The sequence below is a fragment of the Anabrus simplex genome, chromosome 3, assembly GCF_040414725.1.
Source record: "Anabrus simplex isolate iqAnaSimp1 chromosome 3, ASM4041472v1, whole genome shotgun sequence".
In the NCBI taxonomy this organism is placed as follows: domain Eukaryota; kingdom Metazoa; phylum Arthropoda; class Insecta; order Orthoptera; family Tettigoniidae; genus Anabrus; species Anabrus simplex.
The window spans coordinates 362954918-362975720 of record NC_090267.1 but is presented as its reverse complement, the minus strand read 5'-3'; the positions used below and the strand labels follow the sequence as shown (position 1 = coordinate 362975720).

Sequence of the window (20803 nt, the reverse complement as noted above, 5' to 3'; positions counted from 1 at the left end):
CCCGTTGGTTGAAAAAGAAATTACCATCAGAATGCTGGCTGGCAGGGTAGGATACCGTATATAATTTCTAATCACTAGATTGCATGCCAAAATACCAGATTTAATCCCAAACCCCTCCACAGTGTTCATAGTCAGTGAGGGCATATGATGCTATTGATGGTGATTCGTCCATTGGATGGGGATGTTAAGCCTTGAGCAGACCCCTTGGTGTTATTTGACAGCAGTAGGCTATGTGCTGGCACTGGGTTTCAGCTTGTACCTTCCTACTATCATATATCATGTCATTCATTTCATCTCATTAATTCCTCTGATGAAGTTGATGTCAGAAAGGGCATAAAAATATGTCAGAAAGGGCATAAAAATTTGCTACAAAGATAAATCTCACTTCATACCCGACCCGTAGGTAAACAGGACAACGGTTGGATATCAACAATCAGTATGCTGTTTTATCATGCATGTTCTGATCTATCTTTGTACAATAGAGGATAAGTTTAAAATAGGTACCTGAAATCATAGATGTTAAATGTTTTACTTACGAACCTGTGAAGAAATACTTGAAAGAAACGAACCCCATGGGACTACAGCCCTGAAGGGCCTTGGCCTACCAAGCGACCGCTGCTCAGCCCAAAGACCTGTAGAGAATGAGGCAACGGGAACGCATGGTCAGTGCTTGAAATTTCTCGGCTGTTGTTCTTGGTTTTGTAGACCGGGCTCACCATCTCACCATCAGATAGCTCCTCAGTTGTAATCATATAAGCTGAGTAAACCTCAAATCAACCCTCAGGACCAGTTACAAATTCCTGACCTAGCCAGGAATCAATTCCGGGGCCTCTGGGTGAGAGGCAGGCATACCACCCTTAGACCACAGGGCCAGCCGTAGAAATATATATATATATATATATATATGTACCGTACCATATATTATTTATTTACTTATGCATTTGCTCACTCTTGAAATATAAGTTCTCTTTTCACTTACACACTTCTCTAGGCATATGTTAATGACAATGATAAAGTAATTCAGAAATGGTTAAAAGTAAATATTTCTATTTTTAAAACAATTACACTTGAGTAGGCTCACATTCATGCATGAATGAATTAAGTAATTGATATAGCCTTCTCTCTCTGGTGGACAGTAGCCTATTTCAGGCTGTAGAAATATTTTGCTTAGTTAAAACAACTCGTATTGTTAACACAGTAAAACATTCCAAATTTGTGACCAGTTTAAAACCATAAAATCACAATTCATGTTTGAGAAACCCTGTTCCAATAGAACATTTCAAACTAGGTAAGAATCCTTAAATTTCATACTGTTTTTCCTTAAGTCTATCAATACAGTCAAATAAAACAATCACACTCTTGTAACACACAGTACTGGAAGACATAACAGCTTTCATTTGTATATGAATATTCATTCTATTCTAGTTTCACTTTTATTATATTGGAAGACATTTTACCCATCTGCTCATTATATCTACACATTAACAGCACTTAACAGCATTTTATTAAAGAAAATTTGGAAGACATATTTACTTTATTCTGGAAGACATTGGTTGGGTAACTTGATAATACTTCAGTCTGTTTCTTTTTTTTTTTTAATGTTTAGTTCATTTCTCTAACTTACTTCTATTCACAGTCATATTCTTATCTAAAAAGTGATTTTATATCACTTTGGAAGACTAGATGCAGATATTTGGTAGATTCTTTTGTTGATTGGCTTTCAGCTTTACATTGTGTATGTTGAGGTAGTGCCTGGGTTATGGAAGTTCATCGAATATCTGATGAATTGCATCTTCATTAACTCAAGTGTATTTTATTCTCTTTTCTTTTTTCTTTTCTGTTTTTAGGAAAGTCAGAAAGCTTTCTTTATTATGTCATTAATATTTATCTTTTATCATTATTACTTGATTACAGCCTTGTTTTATGCTGTAGAGAATGTATTGTTTCTAAATGATTTATATACATTCTAAAACTGTTCAAAATGTAATGATATTAATGTCAAAATTATAATTTGTAAAATTAAAAAGTTAAAAAATTTATTGGAGAATTTTGGAATGTATATTCTGGATTTGTCCTTTGTTTTGGAAGTGGATTTCAGTATATTTTTACTCAAGACATCTTGCTATTAGATTTGAACAGTCATCAGGCACTTAGTTACTGCATATTCCATTCACTAATTTTACAGTAGTTAGTTTCTTTAATTTTATTTAATTCAGAGGGTTGCATTCTTATCTGAATTGATGATTTTTCAATTAATAAAGACTCAGAATGAAAATGTGTATATGAAAAAAATATATATACAATTTGAACCATAATGAAACTTTTAGACTTCCCTGTTAAAATTATTTTCAACCCAGAGCAAACATGTAGCTGTTCAAAATGTGAGAAACACAATTTTCCATTCCCTGAGTAGTACAGTAAACAAATCCCTATACCATGCCCTCATCCTTAGAATTGTATAATTTATTTGATACAGTGTATGATCTCAACGAGAATTTCAGAATGAATATAGCCAAATTTTTTCATTATATGACAAAAATGTAATTGTACAAAAAATATTATAACAAGAGCACAATTGCACTTACTCTTTTACCATTATGTTTACTGTACTATTTAAAGGATGGTCTCTTTATTCTTGTTTCTTTTGCACAATTGTATTAATAAGTATATCTTCTATCACAAAATATTTTATCTATAGGCTTATGTATGGTCATGTGCTGTCACTATGCTACAGGATGTGCCATATACTGGATATAGATTGACTCGATGTATTGTGCTGTTCGTATTTTAAAAAGGTAATCCAATTTCGAAAGCTTTGATGAGAGCTGAGCCTGAGTCATACACTCCAATAATACCAAATAGAAACCCCAGGAATATAACAAAATAGTCATATGCCACTGTTCCCCAGTCAAGTGTAGGACGCTTCAGTTTAAGATGGAAGTAACAGGGCCAAATAAAAGATAACATGGTACCAGTAAAACTACCAATAAATCCCATAAGAATTGCAAAATGGGGAATAGATATAGCCATAAGAATTGTTACAACAACAACGCCGACTCTGAAGGCCAGTCCCCATACCTTTAGTTCTCCATCCAGTGCCCAAATTGTTGGGAAAATTGTATCAGGTCTGCCTTTGAAGAAGGCGCGCTCTAATAGTTCACAAGCAGCATAGAATGGCAAAGGATAAGATAAAACAGCTTTAATAACAAGAAAAAAATTAACAAATCCTTTGAAACCTGAAGAATGGAGATTATTTGTTATGACTTGCTGTGTATCATCCTGGAAAGTCAGAAAACAGATATATCCAAATAGTGACTTAAAAATAGCTGCTGCGATATGACTCCAGTTTAACATCCAGTCAAATTTTGACCGATCAATTAAATTCCCTTCAAGAGTTGGTAGGAAAATCTGTGATGTATAACTAAATACAATAACTCCAAGGGATATTGGGAAATTCTCAAAATCAATGCTCCACTTGACTTTTGACCATCCCCATTCAGATATCTCTAAGAGACAGTAGCCTAAGATGACAGCATTGATGACCAGATGGGACATTGTGCACCAGAAACTAAGAACAGATACCATATGGAGGGACTTAAGAAATCCAAGGGGTATTAGAAATATGCCAATCAACATCATCCAGCTGCGAGTGTCTATGGATCCCTCAGGGAAAGTACCAATCATGAGATCACCGCAAACAACAACATACAGGATGCAGGTCATAAGTAACTCAATGATCTGCGCAATATTTACAGCTCGAGCCCCCCACTTGGGACCAAAACATTCTCGTGCGATGGAAACGTACGAGTCACGCACACGAACACGTCGTCCTGTGATTGCATCCTCTTCATACAGGCATTCCACCAGGATTTTACCCGTGTAGCAGCAGATGTATGCAATACCAACCATAGCAGCAATGGCCCAGTACCCACCTCTCAGCACGGCAAATGGAAGGGACACAATGAACATTCCCTGCAATCAGAAAATATGACCTTTTACATGAATGGCCGAAGGCAACAAATGTAGTCAGTTAAAGTGAGGTCTCAAACACTTATGCCTATAAAATCCCAGTAAATATAAAAATAATATATTTTAAAGGTGAATATGAACAAGGTATGTAATAAAATCTGGCATTTCAAAAACGTCTATTAAACACAGACTTATTATTAGTATTATCTACTTCAACCTGTACTTTATGATTCAGCATTAGAGGAAATCAACTCTAGTCTATTTAGCCTCATTCTAGTCAAGTGATAGATCAGGTAATGGCTCCTCAACTAATACCAAAACATAGGAATTTTCTGGCTAGCAAGATTTGTCACATTTCTCTAGACAATGACTGAATGTTTATGGAAAGTATATGGATTGCAATTGACAGAAAAAACTGAAGAGGCTAGAGGAAACCTGTCCTATTTCTGCTTTGCCTAGCACAGTGTAATAACATGTCAGTTCTTACATGGCCTCCTTTGATAGATGTTCCTCTGGTAAAGTATGAATAGCAGTGGCGTGTGCTGAACCCATTGACAAAATAATGCTTTACTTTAAAATATATACATTGACAAAGTAATGCTTTACTTTAAAATATATAAATTGACAAAGTAATGCTTTACTTTAAAATATATAAATTGACAAAGTAATGCTTTACTTTAAAATATATACATTGACAAAGTAATGCTTTACTTTAAAATATATAAATTGACAAAGTAATGCTTTACTTTTTCAGTTTATATATTTTTCATCTAAACAGTGTTATGTGGCTGAAGATGTTGATAATATACGAAACATGTACCACTTTTGACCATTAAAAATTGCCTTAAGCAATTATTGTATTGACTAGGTGGAAAATAAATAAATACTTAATTGTGAATCTATTGAAGTGTGATACGGACCATGAAGCTGATTTTATGTAATCAATGCCAGTGTCGAGCAAAATGTTGTAGGCACGCTTCTTCTCTTTTAACACATCCTGAACCTCGCCATTCCACCACCATGTTTGTTTATCTATGTATGGTTTACCCAGTTTTGTTGTTCCCAAGATATTAGATGCGGCACCATGTATATGTTCAGCAAGGCCTTCCCAAACCATGTTAGCTGGCTAACCTGTATCTGAATATGGTGCGTTGAGAACAGGGTCGTAACGAATGAGTTATGGGCCCACCTGCCAAAATAAAACTGAGGGCCCCTCAAATGAAATGTAAAACCTATGAATAACGTAATATAAGTTTAATTATAGCAGGTAGAAGTAATGCAATATACATACATATATATATATGGTTTTTTTTTTTTTTTGCAAGTTGCTTTATGTCGCACTAACACAGATAGGTCTTCTGGTAACAATGGGACAGGACAGGGCTAGGAGTGACTATGAAGCGTCCGTGGCCTTAATTAAAGTATGGCCCCAGCATTTGCCTGGTGTGAAAAAGGGAAACCACGGAAAACCGGAAAACCATCTTCAGGGCTGCCGACAGTGGGGTTCAAACTGGATACTGGCTGCACTTAAGCGACTGCAGCTATTGAGCTCGGTATGCAATATATTGTCAAGTTATATGAATAAAAGGGAATATTCGTTATTGTAAGATTATTAGTTTAATAGGTTTTTCTTTTTACTGCCTCCGTGGTTTAACGGCTGAGCTTCCGAACTGTTAACCATACACCACTTACATGTTTGTGCGTAACTTTAATTGTTTTTTTATTTTCAGTAACAAAAGAATCGATACCGAAATCTCATTTATAATAATATTTATTTGATTACAACACAGAAAAATACAGGAAGAAAATTAAATAATATATTCTTCAAATAAATTCTAAAACAAAGAAAGCGGGTTCGAAACTGAGTTGATTGATTGTTACTACACGAGCTTCTTATTGGCATTACACCTTGTTGTAGGATGCTAAATGGTTTATTTTGTCACCTATTCAATACATATAAATTTTACATTTAGGAATTCATTATAAATTCCGCTTGAGACGTGTTTCGCCCTTCATTGAGAGCATCATCAGTCAAATTATCTCCTTAAGGCAAAAATCGGGTACCTGATTAGTATTTAACATGCACAAAAATTAATACACATTACAATGGGAAAATTAAATACGAGAAACACTTGTACAATGGTGATGGTTAAACAATATAAGCTTATAGAATAAGAAGTCGGCACCAATGCTTAAAATTACTGGGTAATTATAGCAGAGTTCAGCAGTGGTGCTCTGAAGAATAATTGACGCACTCATAGGAAATTATAAAGTTTATAAAATTATTTACAGTATAACAGTCAGTGGGGAAAGGGTATTGTGCTCGGCGTCAATGTTTGTAACAAAAATTACTGTCAATGGTTGGTAACTATATAGTAAATTTACATTATCCAATTGAACAGTTGAGAATTTACAGTTTATATACATATTTACAAGAGAGCAGCTTGGTGAGCAAGGATATAAAAAAAGTCTAGTACCAAGTGCATCCCGTTGTTTTAATCATTGGGAGATGGTTGTAGCATTGACATATCAGAAATATGCAGAGTGGTTTAATCTTAGTTTATAATCACGGGGGGCAGGAAAAATATTCCATAGCCAAATGAGGTTCTATAGGCATCAAACAGAAAGTTGTCTGGTTGAAGCACCGGGTTCGGTACGATGAACTGGTCAGCGTGGACGGAGACTCAAAGGGTGTCATTGAGTAAACGGTGCATTTGAATGGCAACAATGATGGCAGTTATTTGTAGGTAATTGTATTATTGGGAATATGTTGCGGGTTGAATCCTTCGCTTTTTCTTAGTTAACTTCTTGTAGCTTGGAATGATGTGTGAAAACATCTGTGTGAGATGCCAGTGAGACTTAAATCGATATTATTTCGTGAATGAAAGTATGAAGGACCTCGGGACGAAGTTACTGTTTTTTGTTGCTGGTCTAGTGAAATAGAATGGAGTTGCTTATGCTATGAACTGCAGTGGAGAGATTAGAATGTATACGGTAACTACAGAGTCAGAGCGTTGTAGCTGGGACGAGGCATCTCTTCATTTTGTCTGCGAAGAGGAGCCGTAATGGCACGCTATGTTAGTGCCGATGTGCGCTGGAATTCTAGCGTGTTGTTGGAAGTTGTGTTGTATGAAGTGGAAGTTATCTGTAATCGAGATGTTAATAGTATTAGTTGGTGTGTAAGAAAAGATCATGGTAAGTAATGAAGAGTAAATGTTATGTTACATACCTGATGTGTCGCTGAGAGGCAATTTGTTGATGGATGTTGGGTGACTATGAAGGAGGCTCAGTCGGTAATACGCCGCCATTGCTAACCACATGTCCTCAATAATGTTGTGAGATGGAGAGCAGGCAATGGTATGGTGATAAATGGGGTTAAAAGTCAAGTTGTGAGTTTCACAAATAGGAGAAGTCTTCTCACTTTTAATGACTGCGTTGATGGGGTTAAAGTTCTGTATGGGGATCACTGTATGTACCTAGGTGTTAATTTAAAGAAAGATCTTCATTGGGGTAATCACATAAATGGGATTGTAAATTAAGGGTACAGATCTCTGCACATGGTTGTGAGGGTATTTAGGGGTTGTAGTAAGGATGTGAAGGAGAGGGCATATATGTCTCTGGTAAGACCCCAACTAGAGTATGGTTCCAGTGTATGGGACCCTCACCAGGATTACCTGATTCAAGAACTGGAAAAAATCCAAAGGAAAGCAGCTTGATTTGTTCTGGATGATTTCCAACAAAAGCGTAGTGTTACAAAAATGTTGCAAAGTTTGGGCTGGGAAGACTTAGGAGAAAGAAGATGAGCTGCTCGACTAAGCAGTATGTTCCGAGCTGACAGTGGAGAGATGGCGTGGAATGACATTAGTAGACGAATAAGTTTGAGTGGCGTTTATAAAAGTAGGAAAGATCACAATATGAAGATAAAGTTGGAATTCAAGAGGACAAATTGGGGAAAATATTCGTTTATAGGAAGGGAAATGTTCAATAAATTTCCAATTTCTTTGAATTCATTCAAAAAAGTCTAGGGAAACAACAGATGGGGAGTCTGCCACTAGTGAAACTGCCCTAAATGCAGATCAGTAGTGACTGATTATGATTAGCTGCCACTCCCGGAGGTGGCCATTTCTCCAGCACGATTTTTTTGAAAATGATAAAAAGGCTCTAGTGGGGTCCACTCAGCCTCAGCAGGTCAACTGATTAGAGGTGGATTTGATTCCCTCCTCAACCGTCCTTGATGTTGTTTTCCGTGATTTCCTACTTCTCCTAACTTAAGGCCACGGCCGCTCCCTTCCCTCTTCCTTGTCTATACCTTCCCATCCTCCCATACTGCCACATGGCCCCTATTGAGCATAGAAGGTGAGGCCACCTGGGCGAGGTACTGTTCCCCATCCCCAGTTGTATCTCCCTGACCCGAGGTCTCACGTTCCAGGGCACTGCTCTTAAGATGGTAGAGGTGGGATCCCTCACTGGGTCCGAAAAGAATTGACCTTGGATGGTGAACGGATTAAGAAAGAAAAGAATGAAACTGTCTACCTCTCTGGTATAGTGGTTAGTGTGTTTAGCTGCCACCCCCCGGAGGCCCGGGTTCGATTTCCGGCTCTGCCACAAAATTTGAAAAGTGGTACGAGGGCTGAAACGGGGTCCACTCAGCCTTGGGAGGTCAAATGAGTAGAGGTGGGTTCGATTCCCACCTCAGTCACCCTGAAAGTGGTTTTCAGTGGCTTCCTGCTTCCCCTCTAGGCAAATGCTGGGATGGTACCTAACTTAAGGCCACGGCCGCTACCTTCCCTCTTCCTTGACTATCCATTCCAATCTTCCCATCCCACCCACAAGGCTCCTGTTCAGGCCGCCTGGGCGAGGTACTGGTCATCCTCCCCAGTTGTATCCCCGGCCCAATGTCTCACGCTCCAGGACACTGCCCTTGAGGCGGTAGAGGTGGGATCCCTCGCTGAGTCCGAGGGGAAAACCAACCCTGGAAGGTAAACGGATTAAGAATAAGTACAAGAAGAAGAATAAAATTAGGCCTATTGCCGATTTTATTCATCATCATCATCATCATCTGTTTACCCTCCAGGTTCGGCTTTTCCCTCGGACTCGGCGAGGGATCCCACCTCTACTGCCTCAAGGGCAGTGTCCTGGAGCTTCAGACTTTTGGTCGGGGGATACAACTGGGGAGAATGACCAGTACCTCGTCCAGGCGGCCTCACCTGCTAAGCTGAACAGAGGCCTTGTGGAGGGATGGGAAGATTGGAAGGGATAGGCAAGGAGGAGGGAAGGAAGCGGCCGTGGCCTTAAGTTAGGTACCATCCCGGCATTCACCTGGAGGAGAAGGGAGGAGAAGTGGGAAACCACGGAAAACCACTTCCAGGATGGCTGAGGTGGGAATCGAATCCACCTCTACTCAGTTGACCTCACGAGGCTGAGTGGACCCCGTTCCAGCCCTCGTACCACTTTTCAAATTTCGTGGCAGAGCCGGGAATCGAACCCGGACCTCCGGGGGTGGCAGCTAATCACGCTAACCACTACACCACAGAGGCGGACGCCGATTTTATTACTATAATTAAAACAATTCTATCTTACTTAGGTCACTTATGGTATGTTTGTTATAGAAGGATACATTCTAAGCAAAATTCACGATAATTGTTCTTGTAGGAATGGATTTTATTAAGTCTTTTATTTATTGCATTTCATTACTCATGATTTCAGGGTAAGTGCTCGACAGTGAAGTGTGGCTCCGGGGTAAGGCACTGGGGTGCGAATGAGAGAGCTTACAGTTCGATTCACGGTCGGGCTGAAAAATTTTACTGAATAGTAAATGAATATTACTTTGAATAATAGACTACCAAGGAAGTGAGAGGCTCAGAGCAGCCAATAGAAACAGCTGAGTAGAAAGTGTCATGGCGGTGACATGGATGGCTACAGAAACTTAGAAGCAAATATATGAAATATGGCGGATGAGAAAATATGAACTAAGCAATTCTGAAAAACGACAATGACCAGGAAATGGTTCAGAAGAAATATGATATGAGTACGGGAAATTGTTCAAGGTTTGAATTGAAAATGGGGGTAGCGCCTGCGGGGTAGGCAACCCGCACAGCAGGGTTCTTCTATCGAAAAAATGCATACGTGTTAATATCAGTGAAAATGAAAATAACTGTGGTGGTTTCAAAGAATAATAGCAAGTCCCAATATACTCTAGTGCGCAAGCGTGAGCATGTGATCGCTTATAACCAATCAGTAACCAGAACCAAATCGTGGATTTCTGGTCTGTTGATTAATGTAGGTATAAGGGTGGGCTAGTGGTTGGGAACACGTCGAAGGCAGCGGTCGACCGACCCCAGAGGGGAAACCGGAGCCATTACCCCAGCTGTCTAAAATGCAGGGAGGACTCTATATCGGTTTGTTTAAAAGTAGGTCGTTGAACCCTGCTGTACGGGCTGCCTACTTCACAGGCGCTACCCCCATTTTCAAACCAACCCTTCAACAACTTCCCCTACTCATATTGTATTTCTTCTGAACCATTTCCTGGTCATTGTCGTTTTTCAGAATTTCTTAGTTCATATTTTCTCATCCGCCATATTTCAGATATTTGCTTCTAAGTTTCTGTAGCCATCCATGTCGCCATCCATGTCACCGCCATGACACTTTCTACTCAGCCGTTCCTATTGGCTGTTCTGCACCTCTCACTTTCTTGGTAGTCTATCATTCAAAGTTATATTCATTTACTATTCAGTAAAATTTCTCCGCCCTAGTAGGATTCGAACTTCAGTGCTCAACATCCACACTCCAGCGCGTTACCCCATGACCATACATCACTGTCAGACATTGGCATTTAGATACTGTGTAATGAAGTTCTAAAGCTGAAAAGATCCATTCACCCAAATGTAAGTACCACGAATTTGATTTAGTAGGCGCAATGTAGTAAAAATATATATGTAATGAATGTATTGACTTAAATAAGAATGAGTTATTTACAATTCAGAAAAAAATTCACCGTACTGGGTTCCGAACTCCAGCGTTTACCATTCCTAACTCGGCGCGCTACCCCGAGCCCACAGATCACTCACAAGCGCTTCGATGGAGATACTGGGTAATGAATTTCAAAAGAGAAGGGAGATTAAAAAAAATCCATTCGCGCTGATAAGTGGAAGTATAAGGGCGGGCTAGTTGTTGGGAACACGTCAAAGTCAACTGTCGTCCGACCCAGCTGTCTATACAGTGTATCCAAAATACGTCGTTGACTCCTACTGTGCGGGTTGCCTACTTCACAGGCGCGTGTTTCACTTTCAGTCCAGTCCTTGAACGCAGTCCTTTACTCATATCACGTATCTTCCTAAACATTTCCAGGACTTCCCTTCTTCAGACCTTTTTCTTCGTGTTCTCGCATCCGTCATATTTCAGGCATGCGTTTTCAAGTTTCTCCAGTCCTGCATATCGACGGTATGATACCATCTATTCAGCCCTTGCGTCTAGCTTCCTATTGGCTGCTCTGCTCCACTCACTTCCTTGACACTCTCTCACCAAAGGCGTTATCCATTTAATATTCAGAAAAAAAATTCTTCCCTAGGATTCGAACTCCAACATTCTTAAACCTCTCACAAACACGTTATCGCAAGACTATGCATTACTACTGTACACCGTCCTTGAGATCTTGCGTAATGAAATGAAAAAGAAAATGGCCCTAGTAAGAACCATTCACACAAGCAGGCCTACAACTAATTTGTTTTAGTAGGCACAAAACTGTAAAAATGTGTTGAAATAAACAAGATCGAATTATTTCTAATATAGCAAAAACTTTTTTCTTCCTTTCTTAATCCGTTTACCGTTCAGGATTGGATTTTTCTTCGGACACAGCGAGGGACCCCACCTCTAGCACCTCAAGTTTCATGCCCTGGAGCGTGAGACTTTGCGTCGGGGATACAACTGGGAATGAGGACCAGTAACTCGCCGAGGCGGCCTCACCTGCTAAGTTGAACAGGGGTATTGTGGGAGATGGGAAGATTGGAAGGTATGGACAAGGAAGAGGGAAGGATGCGGCCGTGGCCTTAAGTTAGGTACCATCCCGGCATTTACCTGGAGGAGAAGTGGAAAACAACGGAAAACCACTTTGAGAATGGATGAGGAGGAATCAAACTCTCTCTACTCAGTTGACCTCCCGAGGCTGAGTGGACCCCGTTCCAGCCATCGTACTACTTTTCAAATTTCGTGGCAGAGCGGGGAATCGAACCCTGGCCTCCGGGGCGTGGCAGTTAATCACACTAACCACTGCACAACAGAGGCGGATGCAAAAAAAACATTTTTCATCATCACCATCTGTTTACCCTCCAGGTTCGGTTTTTCCCTCGGACTCAGCGAGGGATACCACCTCTACCGCCTCAAGGGCGGTGTCCTGGAGCTTCAGACTCTTGGTCGGGGGATACAACTGGGGAGAATTACCAGTACCTCGCCCAGGCGAAGGATGAAGAAGGAAGGAAGCGGCCGTGGCCTTAAGTTAGGTACCATCCCGGCATTTACCTGGAGGAGAAGTGGGAAACCACGGAAAACCACTTCCAGGATGGCTGAGGTGGGAATCGAACCCACCTCTACTCAGTTGACCTCCCGAGGCTGACTGGACCCCGTTCCAGCCCTCGTACCACTTTTCAAATTTTGTGGCAGAGCCGGGAATCGAACCCGGACCTCCGGGGGTGGCAGCTAATCACGCTAACCACTACACCACAGAGGCGGACAAAAAAAAACATTTTTTTTCTAGTTCTAATTCGCTATCAGTATTTAATAAACTGCAAGTATTGCTCCAAAAGTAAATGGCATAACACAAAATTACCGGAATAATAGGCAGTCCATTAGATGCTAATTAAGAACCCTCGTATAGTCTACAAGATAATTATTATAACGAAAATCCACAGCCTGTTTCCAGTCATTCGAGCGGGTCAGGAATGGAATGAATGAAGCCCCCATCTAGCGGCGAGGATAGGAATCGTGCCGGCTGCCGAAGCCTGTCGTACTCCTCTGGGGCAATGATTATTGAATGACAGATGAAATGAAATGATATTGGAGAGTGTTGCTGGAATGAATTACGACAGGGAAAACCGGAGTACCCGGAGAAAAACCTGTCCCGCCTCCGCTTTGTCCAGCACAAATCTCACATGGAGTGACCGGGATTTGAACCATGGAACCCAGTGGTGAGAGACCGGCGCACTGCCGCCTGAGCCACGGAGGCAACAAAATAATTATTTTAATACGAGTTTAATAATAATAAGTGGTTTCCGTGGTTTCCCACTTCTCCTCCAGGCAAATGCCGGGATGGTATCTAACTTAAGGCCACGGCCGCTTCCTTCCCTCTTCCTTGTCTCTCCCTTCCAGTCTTCCTATCCCCTCACAAGGCCGCCTGGGCGAGGTACTGGTCATTCTTCCCAGTTGTATCCCCGATCCAAAGTCTGAAGCTCCAAGAACACTGCCCTTGAGGCGGTTGAGGTGGGATCCCTCGTTGAGTCCTAGGGAAAAACCGACCTTGGAGGGTAAGCAGATTAAGAAGAAGATGATGATAATAATAATAATAATAATAATAATAATAATAATAATAATAATAATAATAATAATAATAATAATAATAATAATAGGGAGGTAGAGTTGTTCACGTCCGTAGGTTTAACCTCTAATTGCCCTACATGTGCCTCCGGGTGGTGCTAACTGGGCAACAGCGAAAACAGGCAGCTAGACCATCCACAGGATCTCCTGGCAATGACATATCGACGAAATAGTAGAAGTAGTTCTTCTCAGAACTCATTAACGAGAAACATTGGTCCATCTATCAGACTCATATAATTGAATGTCGAAAGCTTTAGAAAGGCAAAGCGTGACTATCTGTCGAAATTCCTGCTGGACAATAACATCGATCTTGTCACCATTCAGGAAACTCATGTTTCCAGCAAAGAAGCATTCCGAAGCAGAGGTCGAATTCGTGGATCTACTGCTCTTAGTGCAAATTTTCATGAGGTATATTTTATTGTTACGTGTGTTCGGAGCAACTTAAAACGAGGATCCAATAAGTTCTGTTAATGTGAAGGAAGATATACATACGGTTGTCATACAAATGTTTATAAGCCACCCAAGACACCCTGGCCCGATTTTGTCTTACAAAGTGCAGAACATCCTGCAATTTATATAGGGGACTTCAACAGTCACCATGAATTTTGGAAATACTCTGACAATGATGAAAATGGAAGTATGCTTGCAGAATGGGCTGAAGTGAACAATCTTCATCTAGTGTTCGATGCCAAAGATCAAGATTTTTTCAGGTCAACTGCTTGGGGCAAGGATTCAGATCCTGACTTATGTTTTGTTACCTGCAATGAAAGACGCTTCCCGATCAATGCCACAAGAAAAGTGATTGATATCTTCCTCAACAGCCAGCACAGACCTGTAATAATACAAATTTGTTGCACGGCCCCTGTCATACGATCAACTCCACGTGCTCGATGGAACTTCCAGAAAGCTGACTAGGGGAAGTTTTCAAGAGAACTGGATAAGTGCATTCGCTGGATCCCTCCATCTCATAAGAACTACCGTCGGTTCATCGGTGCAGTAACAACAACAGCAACTAAAAAGTGTATGCCAAGAGGATATCGAAAAGAATGTACCCAGGATGGAGCGATGAAAGTGAAACACTGTACCAACAATTCCAGCAACGTCCAACAAAATAGTGAACAAGAGATGGCTACAAAAGGCAAAGATAACTTCTATTCTGAAACCTGGCAAACCCAGCAACAAGGTAGAAAGCTATCGACCCATTGCCCTTCTTAGCTGCTGCTACAAACTTTAAAAAACGTTGATATATAACAGAATAAGTAGCGCAATCCTAGAGCATATTCCAGTTGAACAGGCAGGCTTCAGACCAGGACGTAGCTGCTGTGACCAAGTATTGTCTCTTACATCCTTCATTGAGGCAGGATATAAAATGAAGCTGAAAAAATCTGCAGCATTTGTTGATCTTACTGCTGCCTTTGACACTGTATGGAGAGAAGGCCTTATCTACAAATATCTGCGCATCATACCATGCAGAACGATGGCTCAACTGGTTAACAACATGTTAAGTGATCGGAAGTTCCAAGTAATCACTGGAAGCAAGATAAGCAAGGAGAGGAAGCTAAACAACGGATTGTCCCAAGAATCAGTTCTTTCACCATTATTGTTCAACTTATATCCCTCTGACCTTCCTGACACTTCATCCAGAAAATTCTGCTATGCCGACGACTTGGCTCTAGCTGTACAAGATCAGGTAATGGAGACGACTGAAGAGATTCTGACCAAAGACCTGTCTTTACCGGAAAACTACTTCGAAATATGGCGACTTCAACCCAGAGTGAGTAAAACAGAAGTATCTTGCTTCCATTTAAATAATCGTTTGGTGAACGTTAAACTGAATGTTAGTTTCAGAGGGAGAATTCTTCATCATAATTGGAACCCAAAATACCTTGGTGTCATCTTGGACCGTACACTATCCTTCAAACAACACCTCCTGAACTTAGCACAAAAGTTTAAGTCTCAAAATAACATCCCCATAAATCGTGTGGAACTACCTGCAGATCTTCAGCAACCATCTTGCGATTTTCAGCCTTGGGTTTGGTGTATTCAAGTGCTGAGTATTGTGCACCTATTTGGTTGTACAGTCATCATACAAGGTTTGTTGACACCCAGCTTAATACGACAATGCGCATGATATCTGGCGCAATCACATCTTCTCCAGTTTATTGGCTGCCACTGCTAACTGGTATAATGCCACCTGATCTACGCCGATCTAATGCCCTTATGAAGGAATTCCGAAAGATCTCGAGAAATCCTAGTTTACCCATTCATAGTGACCTCATCTGTATATACACTGACTGACAGAGCAAATGCAACACCAAGAAGGAGTGGTTCGAAAGGGATGAAAGTTGGGGAAAAAACAGAGACGGCACGGACGAATAATTGATGTTTATTTCAAACCGATATGCAGGTTACACAATGCGCACGGCATCGACTCAGTAGGATGTAGGACCACCGCGAGCGGCGATGCACGCAGAAACACGTCGAGGTACAGAGTCAATAAGAGTGCGGATGGTGTCCTGAGGGATGGTTCTCCATTCTCTGTCAACCATTTGCCACAGTTGGTCGTCCGTACGAGGCTGGGGCAGAGTTTGCAAACGGCGTCCAATGAGATCCCACACGTGTTCGATTGGTGAGAGATCCGGAGAGTACGCTGGCCACGGAAGCATCTGTACACCTCGTAGAGCCTGTTGGGAGATGCGAGCAGTGTGTGGGCGGGCATTATCCTGCTGAAACAGAGCATTGGGCAGCCCCTGAAGGTACGGGATTGCCACCGGCCGCAGCACATGCTGCACGTAGCGGTGGGCATTTAACGTGCCTTGAATACGCACTAGAGGTGACGTGGAATCATACGCAATAGCGCCCCAAACCATGATGCCGCGTTGTCTAGCGGTAGGGCGCTCTACAGTTACTGCCGGATTTGACCTTTCTCCACGCCGACGCCACACTCGTCTGCGGTGACTATCACTGACAGAACAGAAGCGTGACTCATCGGAGAACACGACGTTCCGCCATTCCCACCTTCCAAGTCGCTCTAGCCCGGCACCATGCCAGGCGTGCACGTCTATGCTGTGGAGTCAATGGTAGTCTTCTGAGCGGACGCCGGGAGTGCAGGCCTCCTTCAACCAATCGACGGGAAATTGTTCTGGTCGATATTGGAACAGCCAGGGTGTCTTGCACATGCTGAAGAATGACGGTTGAGGTGGCGTGCGGGGCTGCCACCGCTTGGCGGCGGATGCGCCGATCCTCGCGTGCTGACGTCACTCGGGCTGCGCCTGGACCCCTCGCACGTGCCACATGTCCCTGCGCCAACCATCTTCGCCACAGGCGCTGCACCGTGGACACATCCCTATGGGTATCGGCTGCGATTTGACGAAGCGACCAACCTGCCCTTCTTAGCCCGATCACCATACCTCTCGTAAAGTCGTCTGTCTGCTGGATATGCCTCCGTTGACGGCGGCCTGGCATTCTTAGCTATACACGTGTCCTGTGGCACACGACAACACGTTCTACAATGACTGTCGGCTGAGAAATCACGGTACGAAGTGGGCCATTCGCCAACGCCGTGTCCCATTTATCGTTCGCTACGTGCGCAGCACAGCGGCGCATTTCACATCATGAGCATACCTCAGTGACGTCAGTCTACCCTGCAATTGGCATAAAGTTCTGACCACTCCTCCTTGGTGTTGCATTTGCTCTGTCAGTCAGTGTATATATATATATATATATATATATATATATATATATATATTACTGATATTGTCTGTATAAGCCATACGCTAAATGAATGAATGAATGAATAAATAAATGAATAAATAAATAAATAAATAAATAAATAAATAAATAAATAAATAAATAAATAAATAAATAAATAAATAAATAAATAATCATGATTATTATAATAGTAATAATAACGAGAGTAGTAAAAATAGAATACCTAAAATTAAAATACAGCGTATCATTGACTTAACTAGGGCGTGGCTGAAGGTCAATGGACTGGCTAGCCAGCTGGACTCACACCAAAGACAGAGCAACAGTTTTTCAACACCTCGCATTCTATGCTAGAGTGGAGAGAACAAAGGACTTCATTAAGGTAAGTTCCAGATTTCAAGTTCCTAAGAATTTAAACAGAAATAAACAAATGTTTGTACATTTCTATACATTTGAGCGTGATATTAAGAATGAAACATTTCATTCTATTTTAACTTGCATTATGGACAATTGTTTATAGTGACTTTGTGTGATGGACGTGATTGATATCTTCGTCTATACTAAGACTTCATGTGTCAGATGGACAGGATTTCGTGAATATGTGCTCTTAGTGTATACTGAAAAAAATGGTCGCTATACAGTCGTCAGTGCGAGTGAATGCACGTGTGTGCGTATCCAACTATTCCTTAGGTTTTGAATACATTTGTGTAGGTACATAAACCTAAAATACAAACGGTGTAAGTTACTTTGTGCTCACTTTTCCTTCATCGTGTTCCGTTCCCAATTAATTTTTTCGTTTTTCTTGCAAGTTGCTTTACGTCGCACCGACACAGACAGGTCTTATGGCGACGATGGGACAGGGAAGGGCTAGGAGTGGGAAGGAAGCAGCCGTGGCCTTAATTAAGGCACAGCCCCAGCATTTGCCTGGTGTGAAAATGGGAAACCACGGAAAACCATTTTCAGGGCTGCCGACAGTGGGGTTCGAACCCACTATCTCCCGAATACTGGATACTGGCCGCACTTAAGCGAATGCATTAAAGTTCTAAGTTCGTGGTTAAGGGTGACAATCTTGGTAAATATAGGTAATGTATTCGTTATGAAATAATTACCAGTCACAGTTTTTATTAATTTGTATTCCACAGCGCGTTTCAGAGCTTATACTCTATCGTCAGGTAGTGAAATTGTGACATTTAATTGTTGTTCTATTTATTACACAGTTGTTTCTAAGAATATTATGCTATTTTTATTGAAGACAAGGGGCTATGTGCATTAAGAATTTGTTACGTCTATGTTGAGTCACGTGTAGGACTGTGTAATCTTTGAAATATTCAGTTGCTGCTGAAGCTTATTTAAATATTTTTTTCAATGTTATCATTGAGTATGCGTTAAGGATCTATTAACTGATGCCTATAAATTTCTAGAGTTTCTAAAATGTTCAATTGTATCCCTTTCGGATGTATCTGTAGAACAGTGAGAGAATTTTGTATATTTGATGCTTAATGACCTGTGTCAAGTAGATGTGCAACAACTGCTGATTTTTCATGCTTATGTAAATAAAATACAATGCTTATTATTATTATTATTATTATTATTATTATTATTATTATTATTAAGCCCGCCCCGTGGTGTATGGGATAGCGTGCCTGCCTCTTACCCGGAAGCCCCGGGTTCGATTCCCGGCCAGATCAGGGATTTTTACCTGCATCTGAGGGCTAGCTCGAGGTCACTCATCCTACGTGATTACAATTGAGGAGCTATCCGACGGTGAGATGGCGGCCCCGGCCTAGAAAGCCAAGAATAACGGCCGGTAGGATCCGTCGTGGTGACCACACGACACCTCGTAATCTGCCGGCCTTCGGGGCTGTTAGAAACCCCCATGGAAGTTTTACAAAAGAAAATAAAGGGAAACCGACAATAAACAAGGGAAAGTCGACTCAGTGTGTTGGCTCTTTTGAACATTCACAGAGACATAATTGTAAAACCAACAGATCTCTTGAATCTATTTTCTAAGAAGCCTCGAAAGTTGGATCTTAGATTCTAATATGAATATACCATTCGCTGTAAAATTGTTGACCTTGATCATATTGTTCTTGTTCCGTATTTTAATGTAAGATGTTGTAGCGTACTGCAATCTGGATATCAACAAAATTCACTTGTACCAGTGTCCCTATAAAGACACTCACAAGCATCTTAATTATGTTCTATCATAATTTTGTAATTATAACCCCTCCCATCGGTCGATCCTGGCTATGCTACTAGAATGAAGTAACACATTAATTGAAGAAAATCCTCACGAAACTAACCCCCCGCTATTTTGGCTGCCCAGTATCTCGTTATTTGTTACTCCGACATTTGCTTACAAGGGATGACCAACACGCAGGCGAAACCAATTTTGTTCCAGATACTTTAAATTATAATTAATTTAAAATGTACTGTATATGCTGCTGAAATACGCTGTCATGTTTGTAATATATATATATAAAGCTTATGTCCGTCTGTCCGTTTGTCCGTTCCGTATACAAATCCATACCGCTCCACTAATCTGAACCAAATTTTGTTTACTAACCTTTCAAGACTCTGCGGGTAACCACATCTACAAGAAATGTTATCAGTCCTCCCCATTACATAGATTTAGGCCCTTTGGCACATGAACATAGGCTAATATAGGCGAAATATCGAATTTGACGTACAAGGACGACATAAAACTCCTCTTAACCCTCATGACGCGCAGAACAAAACTCGGTAAGACTCTACGAGTCCCGAAAGCCATGTTTTAAGTAGGCACGAGCGTAAATCAAGGCTAGGTCAAGGATAGATTACTTTACACATATGACTGTAAAAAAATCACTGTTGAGAAGGGCTGAAAAAGAAAATATCCGAAATAACCGAGATTACGGATGAATGTGTATATGTTTCAGCATAGCTCTCAACCAAACACAGCACACATATGGCTTACAATCTGAAAAAAAATTACTGTGGGGGGCAGGACTCCCCTAACACCGTGACACTCTGGATGCCTTTGAAGTCATAGTTCAGGCCTAGTCGGAATGGAAGTTCAGAAAGGGTGAAAAATAATGTTCAAGGTGGCCTCGGTTACAGCTCTCAACTAAAGTTGATGCACATATGACCGAGATTTGTGCTCAGTCCACAGTTTATCGGGGTCCCTAGTCTGATTGGTGACAGTCCCAGGGACAGTTGGAATCGGGTACATCATATCTTTAGCGCGAGATGTAAATTCTTACAGTTACAACTTACTTTTATTATTTGTTTCAAAGGATCAGCTACTTCCCTGACAATCTTGACTGCCACAAGGAAATAGTACAACGCGAAGTTATAGTCTGAAATTAAAACTTAAAATTAAACATATAAAAATAACTCTAAATTCACAAAATATTTCGTAAACTATCGTCAACGTCACAATAAAGAAATCTACAAAAAAACGCTTCAAACAGTTAATATAAATCCTAAAATTCAACATTTAAAGAAAATGCCCGAGCAGAGTCGGGTACTGCAGCTAGTAGGCCCTATGTAATAAACCCAA

General features: G+C 41.0%; 1 protein-coding gene across 1 annotated transcript in view; it reads right to left on the bottom strand.

Moving 5' to 3' along the window:
• Positions 1-2787: 2787 nt before the first annotated feature.
• Positions 2788-20803, bottom strand: part of VGAT (vesicular GABA transporter) — a 32363-nt gene continuing 14347 nt past the window's right edge. The window contains exon 2 of the mRNA XM_067144514.2: positions 2788-3972. Within this exon, the coding sequence (XP_067000615.2) occupies positions 2788-3972 (1185 nt within the window). The remainder of the gene's footprint in view (positions 3973-20803) is intronic.